This window comes from Meriones unguiculatus, chromosome 19 (assembly GCF_030254825.1).
Source record: "Meriones unguiculatus strain TT.TT164.6M chromosome 19, Bangor_MerUng_6.1, whole genome shotgun sequence".
Lineage (NCBI taxonomy): Eukaryota > Metazoa > Chordata > Mammalia > Rodentia > Muridae > Meriones > Meriones unguiculatus.
Genome location: NC_083366.1, coordinates 9,339,182 through 9,354,845, shown reverse-complemented (window position 1 = coordinate 9,354,845; position 15,664 = coordinate 9,339,182). Strand labels below are relative to the sequence as shown.

The window sequence follows — 15,664 nt, the reverse complement described above, 5'->3', positions numbered from 1 at the left end:
TTTAAATTAAGAAAAGTCAGTAGCCCTCCTGTATACAAAAGACAAAATGGCTGAGAAAAATTTAGGGAAACAAAACCCTTCACAATAGCCACAAAAGACATACAGTACCTTGGTTTGACTCTAACCAAGCAAGTAAAAGACTTGTATGAAAAAATTTCAAGTCTCTGAAGAAACAATTAGAAGAAGATATCAGAGGACGGAAAGATCTCCCATGCTCATGGCTTGGCAGGATTAAAATAGTAAATATGGCCATCTTACCAAAAGCAATGTACAGATTCAATGCAATTCCCATCAAATTACCCACACAATTCTTTACAGACCTTGAAAGAAAAATTCTCAACTTCATATATAATAACAAGAAACCCAGAATTGCTACAGCAATCCTCTACAATAAAAGATCTTCTGGAGGTATCTCCATCCCTGATCTCAAGCTGTACTATAGAGCAACAGTTATTAAAACTGCATGATACTGGCATAAAAACAGAATGGTAGAACAATGGAACCAAATAGAAGACCCAGAAATAAACCCACACACTTATGGACACCTGACTTTCGACAAAGATGCCCAAACCATACAATGGAAAATAGATAGCATCTTCAACAAATGGTGCTGGTCTAACTGGATATCTACATATAGGAAAATGCAAATAGATCCATACTTTTCACACTGTACAAAACTAAAGTCCAAGTGGATCAAAGACCTCAACATAAAACCAGACACAATAAACGGCTTAGAAGAAAAAGTGGGGAAAGCCTTGAACTCATTGGCGCAGGAGACAACTTCCTGAACAGAACAGCAACAGCACAGGCTCTAAGAGCAACAATCAATAAATGGGACCTCATGAAACTGAAAAGCTTCTGTAAAGCAAAGGACACTGTCATCAAAACAAAACTACGGCCTACAGATTGGGAAAGAATCTTCCCCAACCCTTTATCTGACAGAGGGCTAATATCCAGTATATATAAAGAACTGAAGAAATTAAACAGCAACAAATTAAGTAATCTAATTAAAAAATAGGGTACAGAGCTAATCAGAGAATTCTCAATAGAGGAATATCAAATGGCAGAGAAACACTTAAGGAAATGTTCAATGTCCTTAGTCATCAGGGAAATGCAAATCAAAATGACCCTGAGATTTCACCTTATACCCATCAGAATGGCTAAGATGAATAACTCAAGTGGCAACACATGCTGGAGAGGTTGTGGAGAAAGGGGAACCCTCCTCTACTGCTGGTAGGAATGTAAACTTAAACAACCACTTTGGAAATCAATCTGTTGCTTTCTCAGACAATTAGGAATAGCACTTCCTCAAGATCCAGCTATACCACTCCTAGGCATATATCCAAAAGATGCTCAAGTATACAACAAGGACATCTGCTCAACTATGTTTGTAGCAGTTTTATTTTAATAGCCAGAAGCTGGAAACAACCCCGATGCCCCTCAGTTGAGGAATGGATACAGAAATTGTGGTACATCTACACAATGGAATATTACTCAGAGATTTAAAAAAAAAAAAAAAAACAAGGAAATCATGAAATTTGCAGGTAAATGGTGGAAAAGATCATCCTGAGTGAGGTATCCCAGAAGCAGAAAGACACAAAGGGTATATACTCACTCATAAGTGGATACTAGATATATAATATAGGATAAACAAACTAAAATCTGCACACCTAAAGAAGCTAATCAAGAAGGAGGTCTCTGGCTAAAATGCTCAATCCCCATTCAGAAAGGCAAAGAGGATGGACATCAGAGAAGGGAGAAAACAGGGAACAGGACAGGGTCCTACCACAGAGGACCTCTGAAAGGCTCTACCCTGCAGGGTATCAAGGCAGATGCTGAGACTCATAGCCAAACTTTTGGCAAAGTACAGGGAATCTTATGAATGAAATGGAGATAGTAAGACCTGGAGAGGACAGGAGCTCCACAAGGAGAGCAACAGATCCTAAAATTCTGGGCACAGGGGTCTTTTCTGAAACTGTTACTCCAGCCATGGACCACTCATAGAGATGGCCTGGAACCCCTACACAGAGGTAGCCTATGAGAGTTCAGTATCCAAGTGACCTCCATATTAATGGGGATAGGGACTGTCACTGACATAATCTGATAGGCCTGCTCTTTGATCACCTCCCCCCGAGGGGGGAGCAGCCTTACCAGGCCACAAAAGAAGTCAGTGCAGCCGCTTCTGATGAGACCTGATAGACTAGGGTCAGAGGGAAGGGGAGGAGGACCTCTGTTTTCAGGGAGGGTAGATTGGGTGGGGGGAAGGAGGGAGGTACAGGGGTGATACAGAGTGAATAAACTGTAATTAATAATAATAATTTTTAAAAAACAACAACAAAAAAAAGAAGATTAAGGCAACCAGAGTAAGCTCTATTCAGGAGTAGCTTCAGTCTATGTTCTCCAAGGGAGGTTCATGCATCAGCCAATGTCCCTGAAAGTAGCTCTTCAGTCTCCTGAAAGCCAATCAACAGAAATGGAAACACAGGTGTAGTTCATCAAAGAGAAGTCGTCCCATTGTTTGTTAAAGGGACCTCTTCAGAAGAAGAGCAAAATTCCAAGTTCCAAAGGACAGTGTTGTCTTTTATGTGTAAGCCTAGCTTTTGTGAAGGTGTTCTTTCTGAGCATCCATCAAAAGTATTTGAAATACATTCAATCCACCATGCTGTTTAGAAAGCAGCCCGTGGATATCTACAGAGATAGAATCAATTAGCATTAATAGAAATTTCAAAGGCAAAATTTCACCACATTGGGCAGGAGACACATTCATCTCACTATGAGCCTGGATTTTTATCAAATGTTTGGTGCATTCTCAATCCAAATGTCATATATATATATATATATATATATATATATGATATTTGGAAACAGAATCTCACTTAACCATATAAAAGTGGAATAGCACACTGACCTGATTTGACAGCTAAATACATGTGTCCACGGATGTTCTTCCAGAATTGAGATATGTACTTTTCTCAGGAGGTCTCTTCTTTCTTCTCTCGGATTACAGGGACAGCCCTTGTGGTTCAATGGGACCATGTCCACCTGCAGGATAATTACAACCTGGGAAGCTTCACTTTCCAGGCGACACTCCTCATGGATGGGCGCATCATCTTCGGATACAAAGAAGTAAGTGACAAGTTGAATATATTTCTTCCCATTGACCATGATGACAACCCTTTCCTCTAAATATTAAAATATTACAGTTGTGAACTTCAAATATTTTCTCATTCATTAGTTTCTTTTATTGAATAAACCCCCTTTTAAAAACTATTTTTACTAAACACTGTGAGTTAATTAAGGGGAGTGTGTCTTCTTCTGTTTTGTATTCTGATATCATTGCCATTAAACCTATAAATTTATAAAATTATTGAATATTTTATAATAAGAAATAGCTAAAAAAGGATGCTCATTTTAAAGGATGTTTTCATCCTTATATAGATTTTTCTGTTTTTAGGTTGGAGGGGGCTGGCTTGTTGATTTCTTATTTTACTCTGATTCTGAAATATTAATTGACATGGAAGTGGGTGATTTAATATTGAGAGTTCCAGGAAATTAATGCCTGTAATTTTTCTGACTAATGTTCACTAAAATCTGATAGGAAGAATTATTATAACCTTACTGACTGGCTGAACAAGAGAACTTAAATTATATATTATTTCATATTAATAGACTGACAAAGAATAAAAATTGTAGCCTTAAGCTTTGCAGAATGTTTAGACCAGAATAAAACTGCATTTGATCTCAAACTCTGTTGACAGTATAAAGATGGCTACTAGGTGAAGAATACACAAAATGTTACAAGAACTACAGATGTAATTTTTAAGGCAGTTGGGAGTACAGGAGTAATTCTGACATACAAATTATTAGCGGTCATTTAAACCATAAGTTAACTGGTAAGTAATGGGTAGTTTTAATACATGTCCATATCTTCCTTTCAATCCAAAGATTGTTTTTTCTTTTAAAAAAAATTGCTGATTGTCAAAAGTTTGTGGATGATAAGGAATTCACTGTAGTCATCTCTTCTGAAATCTATTTACTGCCATAAAGTAAACATTATAAAACATGAACTAAATAGAACAACATTTCTGAAGGTACCAATTATGTCAGTTATTTTCATTCTTTGGAAAAGATTTTCCATTCAGAACTTTCTTTCCTTCGGGCACTCTGCAGATGGAGACTGCTATGGAATGTGTTTTGCTCTGAATTGCTTTTGTCTGGTGTTATGTTTTAGACATTGCTGCCCTCTGTATTCTTATGGAAGCTTATTCCCTGGAAGCTGGGAATATTTTTCTAAGGCTAGTTCTTAGAATAGAATAGCCTCATTTATTCCCAGAATTTTTTTTTTTTTTTTAATCCTAAGGGATTTGCTGGAATGTCAGTGTAACATCTAGGAATGGTAGTTTTCAACAGTTTTAATTCCCACTGTTGGTTTAAATTGTTTTTGGAATGACCAGGGTCAGTGTGCTGTCTTCCCTCTTACCCACTGTCAACATTGACAAAAAAAAAGAGATTTGTATTCTTATTCTGGCCTCACTCTAGTTATTATGATCAAAATTTCCATCTTTATTTACGTTGTTCTTGAGGACTGTCTCACAGTGCAGAGTTCAACCTAATTCTTCTGGTCTCTCTTTGTTCTCAGTTGGCATTTCAGAATGTTTTTCATATTTGTCCATTTTAGTCAAAGAACAATTTCTCATTGTGGTTTTCCTGCTTTGTCATGGGGACCTTTAAGCCGACAAGTAGTTCAATGTTGCCTGACTTCCCAGACTGTGTCAACATGTCTTTATCCTGTGAGTTCACAGAGGTCTTTTGCTTGTTATTATTTGTGCTTCTGTCCTTTTTAAGGAAAGCAGTTTCTCTTTTATTTTGGGTAACTTTCATACATTTTTGTGTGGACAATGTATCACTAAAATGATCTCGTTGAGTGCTAGAATGCTTGTCTAGCATAACCAAAGTTCTAAGTCCCATCCTCAGAAACATGAAAAAACTGTTTTTGAATTTCTTTTTGTAAAAACTTCCAAAAATGAATCCCTTTGCCAATCCAGGGAGATGGCTCAACTTGTAAAGTTCTGACTATGATAATGTAAGGACGTTAGTTCTAGTCCAAAGAGTGTGTGTTAAAAACCAAAAGGGTCTTATCAGGCTTGGGATGTGGAGGCAAATGCATTCCTATGGCTCACTGGCCAACCAGCCTAGTCTACTTGGCAAACTTTAGGACAGTAAGAGACCAACTCTAAAGAAATGAAGTAGATTGTCTTCCTAAAAATGACGTCTGAAGATTATCTACGACCTTCACACACACACACACACACACACACACGTGTGTGCCCACACACAGAAGTCCCTCTGTGTTTGGGGTTCCCTGAACTTCAAGAATAATATTAATGATCACAAATTATGACAGCAAGAAAAAATATATGGTGCTCTGCAGAGTTTATCATCCTTGACAAAGTTCTTTTACATGTAGTTTCCAGTTGTTCAACAAGTCTGAATGCCGCATAGCTTCAGGGTATCATCAAAGCACCAACACAGAGGTGGGCAATTAATGCTTGCAGGTTGATTAGGAAACTGTGTGATACATGGTTATTTTGTAACAAAGTAATTGGAATGAAAGAGGTTAAAGTATGTGCCTAAGACACACAATTAGAGAGGATAATCTCGCAGTAAGTTTCTTTATTTGTGTTCCTAGACTCTTGATCTTTTTGTTTTCCGAGAAGACTATGTATATCAGCTTATAAACCAACTCATTTTTGTTTTCAATAAATTCTTGTTGATATTTGCTGTTTAATTATTCTCTACCCATTATACAAATATGACATAATCAGAAGATGTATTCCAGCTAGTCTATAAAGCCATGATAGAAACAACATACAGTATAAATCATAAAATTCTTTCCAGAATCAAGAACTGAAATTGTAAAGAGAGCACCATCTGCTCTTTCCTGGCGTGTTTTTTTTTTTTATTGTTTTGGTTTTTTTTGTTTTGTTTTATTTTGTTTTTCACAAGCTAAGGACAGCTTTGTTTGATTTTACTTTGTTTGGAATAAGGGAGAAGAAAAAAAATTCCTTATGTAAGTGCACCAATAAAGAACTTGCTTGTATTGCAAGTTAAAACTCAGAATGCACTTCATGCAATAAATTTCATTTCCATTGCTCAAGTGATTATATCTGGTATTTATGTTTCTCTTAGTGACCATTGGCATACCATACCAAGCTCTCAAATGACCCTCCAGTTCTGTCAAGCTTCCAAATATTCATTTCCCAAAAGCATTAATTTTTTACTGTGCTGAGTAAATAAAGAATGATCAATAAATTAGAAAATCCATTTTCACTTTCCATAATAATCTTTCTTCTAATGAGATTGCATTAGGGAATTGCTACTGCTCTCTAAACTACAAGGGAATGTGGGTTTGCTCATAGCTCTTACCTTTCCTTCAGTAGTGTCCAGCTGTTATCTGTAGCTGTACTATTCTTAGCAGCCTAGATTCCTTCAGATAATTCCTTCTTCTGGGGTGGTAAGTCTGTGCTATTAAACCAAAGTTTGAAATCCTGGTTTGAATTACAGGCTCTTATACCTGGTTGTTCATTTTAACTAATCTCCAAACATTTATTTGGGGTGAAGCCAAATTAGGGAGACAGATTATTTTTCATAATTTTTTCCTCAAATTACCACCTACTACTGTGCTGTATCTTTCAATCTTACAGTACCACTTCATCTTTTAGCAACCATAGACTTATCTGATAAAATTAACCATCTTACTAACAAACCATTTATTCCCTTTTAAAATTTATTTATTTATTATTATAGTTTATTCACTTTGTATTTCAGTTATAGCTCCCTCCCTCATCTCCTCCCAATCCCACCCTCTCTCCCATGTCCCTCCCCCAGTACACAGGTCCTCCTCCCCTTCCATCTGACCCTAGCCTATCAGTTCTTACCAGGACTGTCTGCATTGTCTTCCTTTGTGGCTTGGCAAGGCTGCTCCCCAGTCAGGGGGAGGTGATAAAAGAGCCAGTCACTGTTTATGTCAGACACAGTCTCTGTTCCCATTACTAGGGAACCCACTTGGACACTCAGTTGCCATGGGCAAGATCTGAGCAGGGGTTCTAGGTTATCTCCATGCATGGTCCTTGGTTGCAGTATCAGTCTCAGAAAAGACCACTATGTCCAGATTTTTTGTTTCTGTTGCTCTCCCTATGGAGCACCAGTCCCCTTCAGGTCTTTCTATCTCCCCCTTCTTTCATAAGATTCCCTGCAATCCTTTTACAGCTTGTAACTCACTCCAGTGTCTGTATTCCTATGGAACTCTTTGTATCCCTCTTTTTCCTTTGATTAATCATTCATGTATCCTTGCATACTAGGTAATTTCTAATGAAATGATAGACCTTGTTTACATGATTCCAAGTGATAGATTTAGAATTGTAATGTTTTGTTTCTCTAGGGAATATTTGCTTTCTTGGTTTGGCACTGAGATTTGGACTGATACTTCACTGACTCTCTCTCTCTCTCTCTCTCTCTCTGTCTCTCTCTTTCTATCTGTCTTGGGGGCAGGCATATTCAGAGTTGAGGCTGGCTTGCTGGTGATTAGCTTTGACTTTAAAACAGTAATCCTTTGGTCCTTGTGGAGCTCCTATTCTCTCCAGGTCTTACTAACTCCCCTTCTTTCATATGATTCCCTGCACTCTGCCGAAGGTTTGGTTATGAGTCTTAGTATCTGCTTTGATAAACTGCTAGGGAGAGTCTTTCAGAGGCCCTCTGCTGTAGGCTCCTGTCCTGTTACTTGTTTTCTCCTATGTCCAATGTCCATCCCATTTGTGAGGATTGATCATCTTACCCCGGGTCTTCTTTCTTGTTTATCTTCTTTAGGGGTATAGATTTCATTATGTTTATCATATCTTATAAGGAGGAGCAGTCCTGCTAGGCAACAGAGGACTTTGCAGCCAGTCCTGAAGATACCTGATAAAACAGGGTCGGATGAAAGGGGAGGAGGTCCTCCCCAACCAGTGGACTTGTAAAGGGGTAGGGAGATGAGGGAGGGAGGGTGGGATTGAGAGGAAATGAGGGAGAGGGATTGAGCTGGAATACAGAGTTAATAAAATGTAACTAATAATAAAAATAAAAAATAAAACAGTAATTCTTTAACCATTTATAAAGGAGCCTGAGCGTTTATGGATGCTTTGCCTTAGACACTGAAGGCACTTTTTCCTCAGCTGGAGAGAGTCAGAAGCTCTATTATCTTCCCAGACTCTGGTCTTCCCTTTGATTGACAGGTGTCTTCAGAAAACATCGAGTTGGTTTTGCCGGTAGATGTTCTTCCTTGGCCTGCTACCTTTTCCAGTCATGCTTTGGGATAGCCACCTCTAGCCTTTTTGCTTTTCATATTTAGTCTGATTTTCTTCTTTGGTATTAATAGAGTACATGTACACAAAACAATTTTGTTTGCCATGTCTGGAAGTAGGAATCTTGTTCACTTTTAATAAAAATTTCTAAGCTTGATAAAAACCTGACCTGTTTTAAGTAGTTCCTACATGCCAGGCATTGCCTCTATGCTTAAAGTAATAATCATCTCTTTCACAAAAAACAAACAAACAAACAAACAAGTAGCTTCTTGTATTGATAGAAAAGAAATGTTAAATATTCAGACAGGTTGATTTATAATTATTTATAAATCAAAATTTTAACACAAGAAATACAACTCTAGACCATGATTTAAGTTCAGTCCTTCCCTGCCTCCTACACATTCTAGTTTTCACTGTGACTATCTCACCTTGTGATTCACAGCTGTTTGTTCTAGTTGATCCTTTCCACATTATCCCCAACTTAGAGAAATAGCAAAAGTATAAAAAGTAGTTTGTCCTTTCACAGTGTTTATCCTATGATTTACTACTTGTTTTCAATGAGAAAAACCTATATATAAATTAAATGTCTCTTCTTAGATGGGGTAAAGTTGGAAAATCAAATCTCTATTTCTTAATCTGAGGAGTAGCTAGGACCCCAAATTCCAGATCTTTTATATTATCTTCAGAAGCTATTTAGAAGGTGGGGTTGCTTCATTACAACTGGCATGACTGGAATTGGGACTCTATTGATAATCTAACAAGAAAATTACTTCCTCTGGAAAGTATATGATCTCAAAAGTATAGGCCTGCAGTCTGGAATCCTCGCTGGAGATGCTAGTTCCCCACACACCTCTCATTTAGTGAGCACCTCCCTCGCCTGCTTCATCTCTCTTTACTAGAACATGGGTTAGAAAGTAAATTAGAAAACAAAGCGATTATTTGTTGTGAATTATGGATTTGATGATTTTTATCTGCAAATTCGTGTAAGGGATAATGAGGGCCTTTGGGTTATTGTACTGCAATTAAAAGGGCGCACACATGTAAGGAGCCACACCGGTATTAGATAACCCACACAGCTTAGGAATCATCTTCTCACATCCACTTCCTTCAACAGCAAAGCTCAGAGGAGCTGCACCACGGAGAAATGTGGCTATTTATTAAGTGAAATCACTTTCAATCTACCCTATCGTTGAAGTATTTAAAACTGATGTTCCTAATGTGGCATTAACTACTTCTTTGGTGGAGAACGAAGTTAATAAATCGATAAGGCCATCCAGTTGTGAGTTTCAGAAAATCCTTCAAGCAGTTAATTTTTTTTCTTTGAGGACTATTTCTCTTGTTTTAGCTGTAATGACCCTTAATGCATGGTTATAGCTTGGAAAACTTAAGGATGAATAGTTGTTAAACTTATAAAATTTATGAGAAAAAGTCAAGAGAAGCCAAAAGAACTCAATAGTAAGACTGTAATCATTTATTTATAAACTAAGTGTCCTGGTTGATATAGGAATAACAATGTTTGATCAGTATACAATACAGTATTAATTAAATACATGCACATATACATATATAGACCAATAATCTTTATAAGTGAAAATAGAAAAGTGATTTATGCATATATTTCATGTATTATATATATATGTGATATAAAATATATACACATGAGATATATTTATGTGTGTATATATAGATACAGATAAATGTTTGGAAAGGCAGGAAAGAAGAAATACTGATGAAAAGCACGTGAAGAAATGCAGATATTAGCATGGTAACCATACTACAATTCACTGATCTAAAGAAGCTAAATAACAAGGAGGACCCTAGGGAGGATGCTTAATTCTCAATCAGAAGGGCAAATAGAATAGACGCAGGACGAAGTTGAAGAGAAAGAACAGAATGGTAGCTTACCATAAATGTCCTGTGAAAGACTGCACTCAACAAAGAATCTAAGCAGATGCTTAGACTCACAGCCAAATTTTGGGCCGAGCACAGGTAGTCATAGCAAAGAGTGGGGGAATAGAAGGACTCAGAGCGCACAAGAACTCCATAAGAAGACCAACAGAGCCAACAAATCTGGGCCCCTGGAGGCCTGCAGAGACTGATGCACCAACCAAGGACCATAATCAAAGAAGACCTAGACACCCTGCTCAGATGTAGCCAATAGGCAGCTCAGTCTTTACAGGGGCTGTTGTTGACATTGACAGTGTTGTCCACTTTTTGGTCAATTCCCTTTTGGGGGGCGCATTGCCAGGCCACGGAGGAAGAGGATGCAGGTAGTCCTAATTGAGACATAATGAGCTGGGGTCAGATGGTAGAGGAGGAGGGCTCCCCCTTTCTGAGGAACAGGGGAGGGGAATAGGGGAGAAAGAGGGTGAGTGGGAGCAGGAGAAGACAGAGGGAACTACAATTGGAATGTAAAATGAAGAAATTATATAAAAAGTTAAATTTAAAAAGGAATGTTTATATAAAAAATGTTGACACAAATGATTTCTTGAACTTTGAATATATGTAGGCTGTATCTTCGCTGCTTTATTAGGATCCTATCATTCCTATATTTGGATATATGTATTCAGTTATCCACAAAGAAAAGTCGATAGTGTTTTAACTTCTGTTTCTTCGCAAACTCTAAGAAAGTGCAATTGAATAGCTCACTCTTGATTGTATTCTGATAACAACTGCTGTGGGTAAAATAATCAAAGAAAATAGCAGAATATGAAAAAACATCAATGCTATGAAGAAAATCATTTTAGCACTAAATTCTAGTTTTGTCATTGCCTCTACCTGTTTATCTTGTTTTCAGGTTGCTTATGTAAGTCTGCTAATGCTAATGTGTGTGTGTGTGTGTGTGTGTGTGTGTGTGTGTGTGTGTGTGTGCTTGTTTATTTGTGGTTTCCTTTTAATGTTTTATGATAGGAAAGGAATGTCATTTCCTGGAGTATGTTTTCTGGCCCATTATCAACTCATATCTACTCTCTCTGCCCTGATGTTCCATAGCCAAAAAGCTGCTGAGTCCTTAGGACATTCCAACTCTCTTCTCAAATTGTGAGAGAAGTATAGGATTTTCCTCATCTTGCTTCTCTGATTTATTTCCAGACCATGTTTCAGCAAGATCCTTTATCTAGCTTTTTTCCAGGTGAAATCTTCACCTCAGGAGTAGTGTCCTGAGTCAGGCTAACCAGGCTGACTATGTGGGCACCTACTTTCTTATTTTCATTTGCATGAAGATTCCCCAGTTCAGGAGTAAGCAATCTTTAAATAAGAGGTTGCTCTGGTGATTTGTGATTTTTATGGTCTATGAACAATGTGTAAAGTGTGTTGACAACACTTAAATATCAGAACATTTAAAATTAAATAATCACATGTGTTTTTCTTAAGGCAACTAACCCCAAAGCGCTGGTCATAGATTTCTACCTTTAAAATAGAGGAAAATGTGCACACTGTATTTTTCTCTTCATAATGTCTTCTTTCTTTCACTGGTCCACGTTAAGTTGTGTAAATAAAGACACAATCGCACCTTCATTAAAGACGTTGATTTTATTTATCAGCTTCGCTTGGTTATGTGTTTTCACATTTTCAACAGAATATGTATACTGGCTTGTGATGTTGCATGTTTAGCTGTTTGGTTGGCTTGGCTCTGTTTGGTGGCTTGCTGTGAGATAACCCAGGCCAAACATACACCCATTCTTTCACTGCTCAAGCCTCCCTAGTGCTGGAATGCAGGCATATTCCACTATACTATGCTGCAAATATATCTTTAAATTATAAGTCATTTTGCTTTCACATGCTCAAGTTTATTAATGATCTCAATAAGTATAAGGTAAAATGAATTAAAATATTTGAGCAGATCATTAATAATATTCGAGAAACCAGACCGATTTTAATATTCAACTTAAGAGTGATTTTTTTTCTCTTCAAATATAGTTGCAGACAACTTTGTGTAAATCTTTTTTACTTTATGTATTATTTTGTTAATAGAAAAGGGAGTTTAAAGGTGTGTGTGTGAGTGTGTCTGTGTTAGATTTCCTATTGAATAAAAGAGAAAATTATTCTGTCATTCTAGGAAGATGAGATAGAAAATTAAAGGTCCATATACATAAAATGTTGAAATAGAAAAGTTCAGGTTTCTTGTGGGCCTTTTTGTTGTTGTTTCTAATATTAAATGACTAGACACCCTATTGCTGATTAGCAAATGGACAAGATTGAGTTTCCAAGCAACTCTTTCCAGCTCTGATAGTCACCCTTCAGAACACACACTCTACAATTCAGCTCTGGCTGAGATACTGTGCAGCCCATTAGACAGATAGCAGCATCCATTATGGAAACAAATGAATCTATTAAGTGAGCCTTGCTGGACAGAACAAAGAACAAGAAAAATAAAATTCCATGACCTCTGATTCTAGAAGCCTGTGTTATCTCCTCAATTCTGAGACCTTTGATAAAAGCTCAGGTTGTGAGGACAGAGTGGGGCTTTTGTGTCGAGAAGAATGACATTATAATGTGGAAAATAAAAGATTTTGTATTTGTATTTGAATCATTTTCCTAAGGCCAGGATATTCTGTCCCAGAATTGCTCACTCCTAAGTTTCCTGTTGTAATTCTGTCTGGCTTCAGCCATTCCTGTTTCTCTTTTTAACTTGTCCCAAAAGAAAACCTTGTATCAAATAATAAACCCTTTGTAACTTGTCAAATCGAGAAAGTAATTAAATATATTGAAAAGAAAGAGGATTTATGAATGCTTGGATGAGCCAAAATGGATACCTTATTGAGTGGCAATAAGGCTTCCTTTCTGTCTATTGTGTGGAATTATGTCCTCACAAAACCGATTCTCAGGAATTTGCACTTCACATCACACAAAGGTCCATCTCCAATTCAGTTAATCTCAATCATTAAATAACAACTGTTACAGATTCATAAAGACAGTGGAGACATATTTTTGAGAAAAAATATTTCAGGTTAAGATTTCATAGTATCTTGCTGCCACCCAAATGTGACTGTCACAGGAGATACTCTGAGGATCATTTGTATATGCAAAGGGTTAAGAATACAGCTTTCCTTTCTGTGATGACTAAAGATGCTGAGTATTTCTTTAAGTGTTTCTCTGTCATTCAATATTCCTCTATTGAGAATCCTCTATTTAGCTCTGTACCCCATTTTAAAATTGGATTACTTGATTTGTTGCTGTTTAACTTCTTGAGTTCTTTATATATACTGGATATTAACCCTCTGTCAGATAGAAGGTTGTTGAAGATCCTTTCCCAATCTATAGGCTGATGACATTTCCTATGTTCTGATGACAGTGTCCTTTGCTTTACAGAAGCTTTTCGGTTTCATGAGGTCCCATTTATTGATTGTTGGTCTTTGAGCCTGCGCTTTGGTGTTCTGTTCAGTAAGTTGTCTCCTGTGCCAATGAGTTCAAGGCTGTTCCCCATTTTTTTTTCTTCTCACAGGTTTAGTGTGTGGTTTTATGTTAGGGTCTTTGCACAACATCCTTAATCTTCAGGGAAATGTAAATCAAAACGACCCTGAGATTCTACCTCACACCCACGAGAATGGCTAAGATCAAAAACTCAAGTGACCAAACATGCTGAAGAGGATGTGGAGAAAGGAAAACCCTCCTCCATTGCTGGTGGGAATGTAAACTTATACAACCACTTTTGGAAATCAATCTGGCGCTTTCTCAGACAATTAGGGATAGTGCTACCTCAAGACCCAGCTATACCACTCCTAGGCATATACCCAAAATTTGCTCAAGTACACAAGGACATTTGCTCAACCATGTTTGTAGCAGCTTTATTCGTAATAGCCAGAAGCTAGAAATAACCTAGATGTTCCTCAGTTAAGGAATGGATACAGAAATTGTGGTATATTTATACAATGGAATACTAAAAACAAGGAAGTCATGAAATTTGCAGTCAAATGGTGGGTACTAGAAAAGGTCATCCTGAGTGAGGTATCCTAGAAACAGAAAGACACACATGGAACATACTCACTTATAAGTGGATATTAGACATATAATATAGGATAATCACACTAAAATCTGTACACCTAAAGAAGCTAAGCAAGAAGGAGGACCCTGAGTAAGATGATTAATCCTCATTCAGAAAGGTAAACCGGATAGACATAGGAAGAGAGAGAAAAGAGGGAATAGGACAGGAGCCTACCACAGAGGGCCTCTGAAAGAATCTTCCCAGCAAGGTATCAAAGTAGATGCTGAGATTCATAAGCAAACTTTGGGCAGAGTGCAGAGAATCTTATGAAAAAAGCGGTAGATAGAAAGACCTGGAGGAACAGGAGCTCTACAAGGAGAACAACAGAACCAAGAACTATGGGCACAGGGATCTTTTCTGAGACTGATACTCCAACCAAGGACCATTCATGGAGATAACCTAGAACCCCTGCACAGATGAAGCCCAGGGCAGCTCAGTGTCTAAGTTGGGGAACTTAGTGTCTAGTAATGGGAACAGGGGCTGTCTCTGACAAGAACTCAGTGGCTGGCACTTTGATCACCTCCCCCTGAGGTGGAGAGCAGCCTTACCAGGCCATGGAGGAAGACAATGCAGCCAGTCCTGGTGAGAACTGATAGGCTAGGGTCAGATGAAAGGGGAGGAGGACCTCCCCTATCAATGGACTGGGGAAGGGGCATGGGAGGAGAAGAGGGATGGAGGGAGGGTCTGGGAGGGAATGAGGGAAAGGGCTACAGCTAGGATACAAAGTGAATAAATTGTAATGAATAAAAAATAATAAAAATAAAAATAAAAAAGAATACAACTTTCCTTACATTTTCAAATAATTTCAGAATTTTGAAAAATTATTTTGTTGTGGTTTACTGACTTAGAGACTTGATATTTTAGGTGTAGGTTGCAGAGTATCATGACAATAAGACATTTAGTTTAAAATGTGTACAATAATAAACAGTTACACACACACACATATACCCCATCTGTGGGCAAGCCATCATTTGTTCTCTTAGACAACTGTGATGGCCTCACAATGAGCTTCTTTGTCTGCTTTTGTCCTGGACAGTCTTTGATTTCCGTAACAGGCACTGTGCTTCTATTTCAGTTTACAAATGTGAAGAAATTTTCTCCTGTGTAAAGCTCTCCAATTTTTTCTCATCTCTACTTTTGTTTTTGCAGTTGGACTGGTTTATGGAGGTGGGTTTTGTTTGGTTCTGCTTTGCTTTATTTCGAGGTCATCCAAGCTAGTCTTGAACTCTCACACCTCCTACCTTTACCTCTCTAAGGCAGGAATTACAAATATGCACCACCATGTCAGGCTAAATGTTTCTGAACTTTTTGAAATATGACCTATTGCCAAAGCCGTAGTTCC

The 15,664-nt window shown here is 37.7% G+C and overlaps 1 protein-coding gene across 1 annotated transcript in view; it reads left to right on the top strand.

Moving 5' to 3' along the window:
• The window catches only part of Plxdc2 (plexin domain containing 2), a 434,652-nt gene that overhangs the window by 308,078 nt on the left and 110,910 nt on the right, over window positions 1-15,664 (top strand). Inside the window, exon 6 of the mRNA XM_060372593.1 lies at window positions 3,008-3,126. Within this exon, the coding sequence (XP_060228576.1) occupies window positions 3,008-3,126 (119 nt within the window). The remainder of the gene's footprint in view (window positions 1-3,007; window positions 3,127-15,664) is intronic.